The 11,604-nt window shown below is 46.2% G+C and overlaps 2 protein-coding genes across 2 annotated transcripts; one reads left to right on the top strand and one right to left on the bottom strand.

The window, feature by feature from the left end:
- Positions 1-280: 280 nt before the first annotated feature.
- Positions 281-4,102, top strand: LOC135369105 (uncharacterized protein K02A2.6-like). Its single transcript, XM_064602770.1, has one exon. The coding sequence runs from the start codon at positions 281-283 to the stop codon at positions 4,100-4,102; it is 3,822 nt and encodes a 1,273-aa protein (XP_064458840.1).
- A 1,510-nt stretch (positions 4,103-5,612) lies between these two features.
- LOC135369104 (uncharacterized) lies at positions 5,613-6,829 on the bottom strand. Its single transcript, XM_064602768.1, has 3 exons — positions 6,776-6,829; positions 5,946-6,687; positions 5,613-5,653 (listed from the first exon to the last, which is right to left on the bottom strand). Exons 1-3 carry the CDS (start codon positions 6,827-6,829, stop codon positions 5,613-5,615), a joined length of 837 nt encoding a protein of 278 aa, XP_064458838.1.
- Between the last annotated feature and the right edge of the window lie 4,775 nt (positions 6,830-11,604).

The following is an 11,604-nucleotide window of genomic DNA, read 5'->3' as shown; positions in this document are numbered from 1 at the left end:
ACAAAAAAGTACTGTGCTCGTGATTGTTCCTTATGACAATGACTACATGAAGCTGGATCGCAGTGTAATGGTGTTAACGACGACGAGCGCTCTGTATAGGCTCGCGAGATGGAAAAGAGAAAGACGACGAATAAGAGTTGCACCACGTGTGACATGGTGGCAGCGGTGTTACGTCAACGACGTGGCCAGCGTTCGAAGCGAAAGGATTAGCCCTAGCTGGCAGAAGTTCGCAATGGAAACGACTACTACGCCGATGACTTCAACGTTGGTAGCAGCAACGATGACAAGTATCCTGCCTCCGCCCAAGCCACTCGATGTTACCGGCGATCTTTGGAAAGCTTGGAAGTTGTGGAAAGGCGAGTTTAGACTCTTCTCTACAGCGACAAATCTAAAGGCGCAGCCAAAGGAAGTTCAGGCCGCGACCTTCTTGGTTATACTGGGTGAAGAAGGCAGGAAGATATGCAATACGCTACAGTTTGAAACGGAAGCGGACCGTGACGATGTCGACAAGCTTATCCAGAAACTGGAAGAGCACTGCAAACCGACGCTCAATTTAACGTACCACGAATTTCTGTTCGGATCGCGAAACCAGAAAGAAGGGGAGCGATTTGACGAGTGGCTGACAGAGCTTCGGATACTCGCTGCTAGCTGCGAGTTCGGGACCTTGGAAAAACGCATGCTGCGTAGCCGCATAATCCTTGGAGTTCGCGACAAGAAACTTCAGCAAAGGCTGATCTCGGAAAATCCGTCATGTGAGAAGGTTATAGAAACATGTCGGATGAGAGAGCTCAGCAAGCAGCAGTTTGACGATATCCAGAAGGAAAAAGATGAAGTGAAGGAAGTTCACGCGGTCACGAAGCGAACGAGAACTTGTTCGAAGTGTGGATATACGCACGATAAAGATGCATGTCCGGCGCAAGGCAAGGAATGCAAGAGCTGCGGTAAACTTAACCACTTCGCCAGTGTGTGCAGAAGCAAAGGACAACGAAAGAAATATAGAAGGAAGCCGAAGGCAAAACAGGTCCTTGAAGTGGAACGTGAAGAAGACACTTACTTCTTGCAAATGCTGTCCGTAAATAACGTCGCATCGAGCGATCTCTGGTCTGCTGAGGTTACGATCGAGAACGTGAAACTAAACTGCAGAGTAGACACTGGTGCCAATTGTTCCGTAATCTCAGCCGGACAGTTGAGAAAAGTCACTAGCAAGAAGACTACAAAATGCAACGTTACGTTGAACACCTTCTTTGGCTTCAAGCAAAAGGCCGCAGGCAGGATTCCTCTGCAAGCATCATGTAACGGCCAAAGCACAAAGGTGCTGTTCTTCGTCGTACCACAAGAGGTACCGCTTACCCTGAGTGGGAAAGCGTCGGAAGAACTAGGTCTGATCCAGCGCACAGTGCATTCGGCAGTTGCTACAAAAACAAGCGACGAACATCACTTGTACGGACCAGCACAACCTTATCGGGACGTCTTTGAAGGCCTTGGAAAGCTAAGAGGGGTACAGTACCACATGAAGTTAACACCCCATGCAAAAGGAGTTGTAAAACCAGCAAGGCGGATTGCCGTTGCACTGAAAGACAAAGTCAAGCGCGAACTCGACCACATGGAAGCCGACGGAGTAATCGCCAAGGTGACGGAACCTACCGAGTGGGCGAGCAACATGGTGGTCGTGGTCAAGAAAGATAAGGTCAGGATCTGTCTTGATCCCGCAGATCTCAACAAGGCGCTCCTTCGGGAACACTACCCCATGGCGACACTCGAAGATATCGCGCCGCGTCTGGGAAAGGCAAAGTACTTTTCGACACTTGACGCATCGTCTGGCTTTTGGCAAATTCAGCTCGACAAGGACTCCTCATACATCTGTACTATGAGCACACCGTTTGGGCGATACCGTTTCCTAAGGATGCCGTTTGGGATTTCAACAGCTCCTGAAGTCTTCCAGCGAGCTATGCACAGGGTCCTACAGGATCTCGACGGTGTCGATGTCGTAATGGACGACATCCTTGTCTGGGGAGGGACCAAGGCTGAGCATGATCAACGCCTTATGAGGCTGCTGGAGCGATGCAGGGATGTAAACCTCAAACTAAACATCAGGAAATGTTGTTTCCTTCAACAGCAAGTACGGTACTTGGGACAAATGATCACGTCAGAAGGACTTGCTGTGGATCCAAGGCGAGTCGAGGATATTCTCGCCGTTACTGAGCCAACAAATGTCAAGGAACTTCGTACCTTCCTGGGCATGATCAACTTCGTGTCAAGATTCATCCCCAATGCATCACAAGTGTCGGCACCGCTACGTGAACTGCTCAAAACAGATACAATTTGGGAATGGTCAACCAGACACAAAGACAGCTTCAAAGAGCTACGCGAAGCGTTGACGAAGGCACCGGTTTTAGCGTACTTTCAAGCACACAAGCCTGTGACGCTCTCAGTCGACGCTAGCCAGGATGGAGTTGGAGCTGTCTTAACACAAGAAGGGCATCCCGTTGCGTATTCCTCCCGTTCCCTTACGGAGACTCAACAAAGATATGCACAAATTGAAAAGGAGATGGTCGCCATTGTACACGGCTGCGAGAAGTTCCACGAGTACATCTTCGGACAACCCAGCGTAAAGGTCGAGTCCGACCACAAGCCGTTGGAAGCCATTTTCAAGAAGCCTCTCCACGGATGTCCACTTCGTCTACAAAGAATGAGGCTCGCACTTCAAAAATACCCGATTAACGTTGTATACAAACCTGGAAAGGAAATGTTCATTGCAGATGCTTTATCACGCTTTCCGAAGCAGGAATGCCTGAGAGAAGAGGAGCACTTCTATGTAAACGTACTTCAATACCTCGATGTTTCCGACGAAAAAATAGCGGAAATATCGCGAGCGACACAACGTGATAGCCAGCTGCAGAAGATCCGAAAATACGTCGAAACAGCATGGCCTAACAATAAAAACGAAGTTGACAACGAGGTGCGTCAGTACTGGACCTACAAGGAAGAAATTCACGCGCAGGATGGTCTGCTGTTTCGTTCCAACAGACTAATCATCCCAAAGGGAATGCGGCAAATCACACTAAAGCTGTTGCATGCTTCACACTGTGGAGAAGAAAAGATGAAGGAGAGAGCGCGGGACGTCATGTTCTGGCCCGGGATCACGTCTGAGATTGAACAACTAGCAAGAAACTGCGCTCTATGTGAGAAGCATCGACCACGAAACGAGAGACTTCCTATGATAAGCCATGAACTCCCTAAGTTGCCATGGCAGGTTATCGGCGCTGACCATTTCAGCCAGGGTGGAAGAGAGTTCTTGATCCTTGTGGACTACTACTCTTTCTACTACGAAGTCAAACCACTAAAGCGATCTACAGCGAAAGAGGTGGTAGCCATATGCACAGACGTGTTCACCACGCATGGAATTCCAGTAAGGTTTCTGAGCGATAATGGCCCACCTTTCGGCAGCCATGAGTTCCGAGAAGGCATGAGGTTCCTCGGAGTCACACACATTACTTCTAGCCCTCATTACCCGAGGTCTAACGGCATGGCTGAACGAGCAGTGAGGGAAGCGAAGAAACTACTAAGCAAGTACGCCTATGAGAGCACAGAATTCAAGACTGCTCTGCTCGAGTGGAGAAATACTCCGCGGGACAAGGTGTTAAAATCACCAGTACAACGCTTGATGGGAAGGAGCACCCGGACACTTCTTCCGGTACATTCAGCATGTCTGCAACCAAGCCTGGTACAGCCAAAGGATGTGGTATCACGGCTTCAGCATCTCCGCCAACGTCAGCAGGTCTACTACAACAGAGGAACTAGACAGCTGCCTCAACTGCTGCCGGATAGTCCAGTGACAGCCTACAACAGCAAAGTCAAGACTTGGGCACCAGCAACAGTTGTGGGGTCCGCCGGGGCACCAAGGTCCTACATCATAAGGACGAGCGACGGTGCTGAGCTTCGTCGTACTCGGGAGCATCTTAGATCATCGCAATGTCAGCAGCAGCAACCTGCTTCCACTCCCGAGAACGAACCACGGTCGGGTCCAGCCACGGAGTCAGTACCAGTTCGTCGAAGCACCAGACAACGTCGAAGCCCTCGGAGATACCCCCTAGAAGAGTAATCTGTGGCTCCGTATCATGCAAGGACACTTCAAGAAGAGTCAAGGAAGAGTTTGGGTTTTGAGTTTTGGGACAAAATATCTTTTGTGTAATGTTGACTGGGTTCTTTTAGACTGACTTGAGAAAGGGGAGATGTAATGGTGTTAACGACGACGAGCGCTCTGTATAGGCTCGCGAGATGGAAAAGAGAAAGACGACGAATAAGAGTTGCACCACGTGTGACACGCAGCAGAATGCACAGGTTTTATTTCACGTCAATGTTGCCTCGACTTGAGCAAATGCATCATGAGGGAAGCTTGGTTATTTGTGAACGGTACGAGTTCATTGCCTCACTGTAGGTACACAAACATGCATTATTTATGTGCCTAGGTCCTGCATAATCTTCTGTCTAATATGCTTTGGATCTTATTCTTATGGCAGATATTTAAACAGTCCAGCTTGTATGGGCACATCGAGGTCAAAAGAGTGACACGGTGCGCCGCAGTCAGTCGTAACAATGATGGAAGAATACAACTTGTCCGTCTAAGCAAAATAATTTTGGTCGTAGTAGGATTAGCGAGTTTTGAAAGTAACCAGGCGCATTTACACAGGGGCTATGTTTACACCCTGAAGCTTTCGGGTCTAATTTTGTTTATTTCTCAAATTCGGGATCAAAAACCGGGCTGACAGCTTCATGTCATAAATTCATGCAAATTCAGGTGGCAAAATTGTTATTGGACTGAATTCGGGGAGGAATCGGGTTTCATTGTAGGATTAATGTCTGTCGTACCATTTATGAGGAGTTTTAGAAATGTATTAGAAGCAGATGTCAGCTGCATATCTTGTGAAAGATTAGTATGTCACTGCACTGAGATGCCTAGCGTACACACAGTTTTGTGGGTACTCATCGGGTTTAACCGGAAACAGTCGAACTTTGATTCGGTCATAAATAGAGCCTGAAGTTTTCGGGAACTATTTTTTCCTAAATTCGGGGGGTAAAGATCGGGTAAATAAACATGTCCACTAAATTCATGAGAATTTAGGTGGAAAAACTTTCAGTATGCATAATTCGGGGAGAAATCGGGCTCAGTTACTTAAACTAACTGTAGTGGTTTGGTACAAACGGTGATGTAACTGTATTTGTTGCCAAACAATTAAGTTGGTACCTTTCTACAGACGTCCCAGTGAGGGCAGTTTGCCGGGTAAAAATTGGTTTTCACCCTAAAGAGGCAACCTTCAATTCGGAGTGCAAATTCGGGGAAGAATCGGGTTAAACCCTAAAACTTCAGGCTCTAGTCATAAAGTAAGGATGTCATACTAACAAGCACCCTAATAACGAGTGTCAACTCTATACATTTTATAAAAATTTGCGTGTTTGTGGCAGGTTAAAAGGTTTGCAGTAAAAGTCTCAAGTTTCTTCATAATGGAACTTAGTCACCAGGTTGCTTGCTTTTTAACCATTTTACCTGCATTAGTGTTACAGGGGTAGCACTGTTTAATTATCTGCCAAAGAAATCCAATACTGTTTACACCTTACTTTTCCTTGATAAGTACAGGCTTCAGGTTGCACAGCCCTGCACAAACATACATCATGTCACTTATCCGTTGCTTTGACTTGATCGGGAGATCTTGTTTGAATATCCTGTATGTCTTCAGACGGTTTATCGCTCTTTCCACATGTATCCGGAGTGATGCAATGCGATGAGTCCTTGTTACGTCCTCAGTGCTCAACTGTTTCAATCCTGTGAGTGAACCAAAGGTAACTGTACAGTGTAAATAAAAAGACAGCTAGTCACCAGATCGTTGTCACTGGAGTTGTCTCAATTTAAAAAACAAACAAGGAATCATCAAGGGAAAATCGTGCACCTTTTGTGAATGCTGGGACGTTGTACTTTACTCCACGTGCTGCAAGCTCTGGGTCTTGTGGGAAGCCACGGTCGGCCATCGCTTCGTCTCCCGGTTGGAGGATGCTGCTGAGTCCTGAGCTGTGCATGATGTATTTATCAGATGCTCTTCCGCCGTAGCCACGTGAGACAAACATGATGTATCCATTTGGTGCTATAGCTACCAAAAACTTCACAGTATTGTGCGCTTTGTATGCACTATAAGTCTGTGCCCTTGGCATCAGCTTTCTTGGCCGCTGTAGCATCACTTCAGTACAGTCCAGGATACAGGTTGTACCCCCATAACCTGTGTCCACAAACACTTGAGGCATGCTACTTGCTATTCGTGACCTCGGCAACCAGACAACAACATACTTCATGACGCGAACGAGCAAACTAATAATGTACTTAAACAGTTCTGCCGCCCTTGTGACGATGATGTCGAATCGTCGTGCCAAATCTCCATAGAGCAACCCCAGTCGCAGCCTCATCAAACATAGCAGCACCTGCTCAGGCACTGGAGTCCAAAAAAACCTTGTGTGATATTTTTCGACTGCTTTGATTAGTCCAAGGAGAACATTCTTTTGCAGCCCGGTGTAGAACTCGGCATCGGAGTTTGTCAGCCCTGCCACAGTGACTTCACACCGTGGGGTCTCGTGCGACGAATTCAGGTAGCAGTGGTCCATGAGAACTACACAGGCACTGTCGCTGGTGCTGTCATTTTCCTGCATGCAAAACAGTAACACCAAGGTCATAGTGGATAGCTTACTTTCTGCACAAAGAGTCAGCCCAAACCTGACTGGTATGACTTACGATGTCAATTGCCTCATCTGGAGGCCTCTCCTCATTCACAGTCTCTTGTGACATTGGTCCCTGGAGTAGAAAGGCAGACAATACACAACGAATTGAGTTGTATCATGTGAATGTAACATACAGGTACAATTTCTTCATGGGAGACTCCCGGTATTTCTTGCTGGTAGAGGATTTCGGTGCTGTTTCCATTCTAAACATGGAAAATCAGGACCTTTTGCACGAGGACACATAGTCGATTCACGCGAATTATACGTATTTATTTTATTTCTGTTTTGCATATATTCAGAAGCCACCGCACTCACAATGTAAGCATTAGTGCTGCTGCCGGCATCTTCGAATGGATCAATTTCAATGGAAGGGTTCTGTGAAACGATGTGGGCAATGGAAGGGTTCTGTGAAACGATGATGATGTGATAAGACGGTGTTCTACACCCAGCAATTACAGGCAGTAAGGTGCACCGCTCACCTGTGGCTTCGTTCGCGACGTTGCTTCAGGCTTCTGTCGCAGTGTTCGCGATCTCCCACGAACCACCTGCACATACATGTGCTTATGTGTCAGAAAACGGCCACTAATGTGAAATTAATCAGTGTAAGATAAACACACACCTTCTTGTTGTAGCCCAGCCTGACCATGGGAACAGCGTTTTCTTCGGAGCGTTTACCGTCGACGAAATGGATTGAACACACTCGAGATGAAGCGCTGTGTTTGAAATCCTTGCGGTGTATGCACGACAGCCATCGACGGCAAAGTTCAGGATCTTTGGGAAACCGATACAGCTTGAACGTGTTGCAGCCGCATTGTCCCTGTGGCACGCTGTGGTCACCGCACACTGTTTCCGCGGCAATCTTCTGTTTTTTCTGGTTGTTGTGGCACCCGAAGACGACACAATGTAGCCCCGAGGACCGAGAAATGTTGTACGGCTTCATCAACCTTTTCAGGAGCACAATAAATAAATAAGTAAATCAATCAATAAATAAGTAAATAAATAAATAAATCAGGAGCCAAAAACCACTATACGTCTATGCTAGATATCCCGCCGGCACAGTCCAACGCGAGGAGGAGGAAACGAGGAGTCGTCCTCCTCTCCTCCTGAAAAGGTGTATAGCGGCGACCTCACTGCATGCCCCAACATGCACGGGTGCGAGAAGTCGTCATAGCCTAAAAATAACTTGCTCTGCATGTTCAAGGTCGCAGCTTGCCCTTGGCTTCACGTAATGCTCCGTCCGCCTGCACCATTGCCGCACCTGAACGCAAAGTTCGCTCTCATCACATGTCATTCCGATATGCAAGTTGCTTCCATGAGCATGCACACAACCATCCCTTTTTGTTCACAGTGGCTGTGGAATTTCAATAATATTACTTAAATGAAACAAATTGCAGTAAAATACAGATTCATCTGAGACAGAAATTTTTACCCTCAGCGTTAAACCCTCAGATACCAGCATTTCAGCTGGAATAGCAAAATAGCTATGACTTGAAAACTTAAACACATGCTAACAAACTACCATATCAACTAACAAAACACCCATTTCTGCTATCAGATAATTCTTGCATAATGCTACATGCACAGCCGCATCGTCCCTGCGTAAAGAAACCACAGGACAAGGGTACACAAATTCACTTAAGCGATGAGGGAAAAGGCTTCCCTACTGAAAAATCCTATATGCAGATCCTCATATGATGGTATTGGATATAGGACCTATAAGTGGTGTAGGTACCACAGGAGTTATAGGTTTTTAAGGAGCAATATAGGTATTATAGGAAATGTAGGACCTGCGTCTCCTATATGATCTGTACACTGCGTGTATGGGGACACGGTATGAAATTTGGCTGTGGCGATACATGCATACACATGCAATGAACAAAAATAATAAGAGAGGAGTACAATAAAATACCGTCTACTTCCCTTTATTTATTAATACCATTCACAATTTTTTACATTCAAGGACACAGCTGTAAAGGCTTGCACTGCCGTGGAGCAGATGACGGAGTTGCATGGGTGAGGCGTATGCCTCATCTGTTTCACAGTAAACACAAATCAGTGAAGAGCTCTGCAACGTACTTTGATGCTACGTCGTGTGTGTGTTGGCTCATCTGCGTTGTTCACGAAAATCGATCCGTGGAAAGCATCTGAAATTCACAAATTCGTCGTAAGTAGCAGGGCCACTGGAGCATCACATGTGACATCTTCACCCTGAGAGCATAAAGTAGGAGGAACCCACATGCTGGAAAGGACACTGAACAAAAAGCACGAAACATGAGACTACAGGCACGCAACTAACCTTTACTTCACCAAATCTAAGGGCTTCTGGACGTATCTTCCACACGCACACAAGAAAGGACGTCCAGGCATCACCTGTAGAGCTGAATAACACATCCACAACAGTTCGGTGCACTAGAGGCGCCCAGAGCCACAACGAAACGCGAAAATCCGAATGCGAGAACAAACGCGTCCGACCTCAACGAACTTTGCAAGCGAAATGGACGCCAGCCAGAGCGCCAGAGCCCCGCCTGGTGGCGGCGGTGGAGGGGAAGGAAGATGCATGCTGTTCAGACGCTCCTCGCACTATGGCAAGAGAACGGAAAGTCGCGCGAAGACGGGACTAATACTGTCGGAAAGACGACGCTTTCCCCGTCAAAAAGAGACCTCAATCGCCTTTCTAAGCCAACAAAAACCCGATATCCAGAAAAATGCCCCCGGTGCTATGTTTAAGAGGGCCGCCGTTGCGACGGTGTCCTAACTCGGGAACGGAGAGGGATAGAAAGGTGCCGCAAATTTCTACGCGTTGCCTATGTCGAGTGCGTTTATCCATTAAAAGGAAATTCGCATCCCCCGCGGGCTTGGAACCTGAAAACGGGGACAAAGTCAGCAAATGGTGGTCGGTGTCAGGAATTTCGAGAATGACGCCTTAACCGCTGGAAATGGACGGGTGGTTTGAATGAGAAAATTGTAGAGCAGAGAACAGGGCACATGCACACACAATTTCGACTGAATCGGACGTCGGGTATGCGACTTGAGACTCCGAACAGAAGCGTTTCAGAGTTGCGCTAGCCAGACTGGGCGCCTCGTCATACTCTTAAGCCGATATCGCGAGAATGGAACGTCACGCGTCTACGGGATCAACGCTGTTCGAAAGAACAGATCGAGACTGTCACAACGAAGGGAAACCCGACCATGTCGCAGCAAGGGGAACATTTTTTGGGGAAAAAGCCGTCGGTCCCATGTACTGGGATGCCAGTAAACGCGGAAACCTGTAACTCGAGAACCGCTAAAGTTGGAAAATTGTGGTAAATTCTACCACGTGCACCGCGTCGATAACAGTATGCTCTCCAAAGATACATCATGTACGACGCGAGCTTATTTCCGAAAAAGGGCCCCGAAGTTCGAAAAAACGGAGTTTCTAACGCGTCTCCTCGTACAACTTCTAAACCACTAGAGATCAGCTGCTAGGGGGATTTGAGCGATCGTAGAGCTATGCCAGACCTGTTCGAACCTAAATTTTGGTCTCGATCCGACAAACGGGGCGAGAGCTACGGGACTTTGGAGGTGTCGGAAGCACCGGCGGGGGCCTTGAATTTCCAAATATCTCGGCAACTGTCAGGATTTCTCAGAAGCCACGAGCATGCAGGCGGAGGGGGAAGAAACGGAAATTCGACACAAAAAACCGCGTCCCGATATGACAGCTGCAGGCCAAGATATTAGACCCGGAAACCCATCGAGCGACAAAGCAATGTCGCTGGATGGGGTTCAACAACCACTGGACGGTTGAAAAACGCCAAGTACTGTGATGCGTGCGTTCTCGTGCTGTGATGCGTGATAAAATGATGCGTGCGTTCCATGAACGCACGCATCAGGAACGCAGGAACGCACGCATCATTTTATGTTTGATGTTTGGTCGATCAATAATGGATATATATGTGTGTTCCAAAAATGAATCGAACTTCAGTTATTTTAAGCTGCAGCATAAAATAACTGATGAAACACATATCAGCCCTCCTAAAATCAATATAAAATTTTTACATGTAAAAATATTATATATATTATTATTATTATTATTATTATTATATTATTTATTTTATTATATTATATTATTATTATATTATTTATTTTATTATATTATATTATTATTATTATATTATTATCATTATATATTATATAATGTTTGACTTCAGTGATATTGCCGATATTGCCGTATTTATGCCGACTGTGATTCTTTTGTTTGAAAAATAAGGTTTATCGCGTTTTCACTAGAGTAGACTGAGCTACACATTATATATGCTTTCTCCAAGCAGCGTGCTTTATTCATATCGAATCGCTTACGCCTGTATAACAAATTCAGAAAGCAGATGTGAATGGGTGTGTTCCTCAGGTTGTGTGTTTACCACACAAGCTTAATTTTTGCGAATATTGTATTATTCTGTTTAATAATTTTCTGGTGGCAGAAAATGTGTTTTGTCATGCTCGACACTTTGCTATTCGAGCAGAAGTGCGTGTAATTTCTTATTTTTCACTGTCGCTCGTTGTGTCTGTGTTGTGTGTGTGTGTGCAACTGTGACCCCACTTAACCAGTAAGTACACTGTGTATGCCTTTTCGTGTGACTCGAGTAATAAATTTATGTGGTATTGCATGAAATGTTGGCTTAAAAATAAGGGTTGTTGCACTTACATAGCAATGGTTTCTTATTGCAATTTTCACCCGTAAAAAAAATCAGCGTATATCGCATTATGCTGCGCGAGTAGAAGTGATTTTCCCAATTCGATTTGTGTACACTTGTCCTGTGCTTTCTTTACACAGGGACAACGCGACTGTGTATGTAACATTATGCA

This window comes from Ornithodoros turicata, chromosome 9 (assembly GCF_037126465.1).
Source record: "Ornithodoros turicata isolate Travis chromosome 9, ASM3712646v1, whole genome shotgun sequence".
Classification (NCBI taxonomy): Eukaryota; Metazoa; Arthropoda; class Arachnida; order Ixodida; family Argasidae; genus Ornithodoros; species Ornithodoros turicata.
This window is presented reverse-complemented; position numbering and strand designations above follow the sequence as displayed.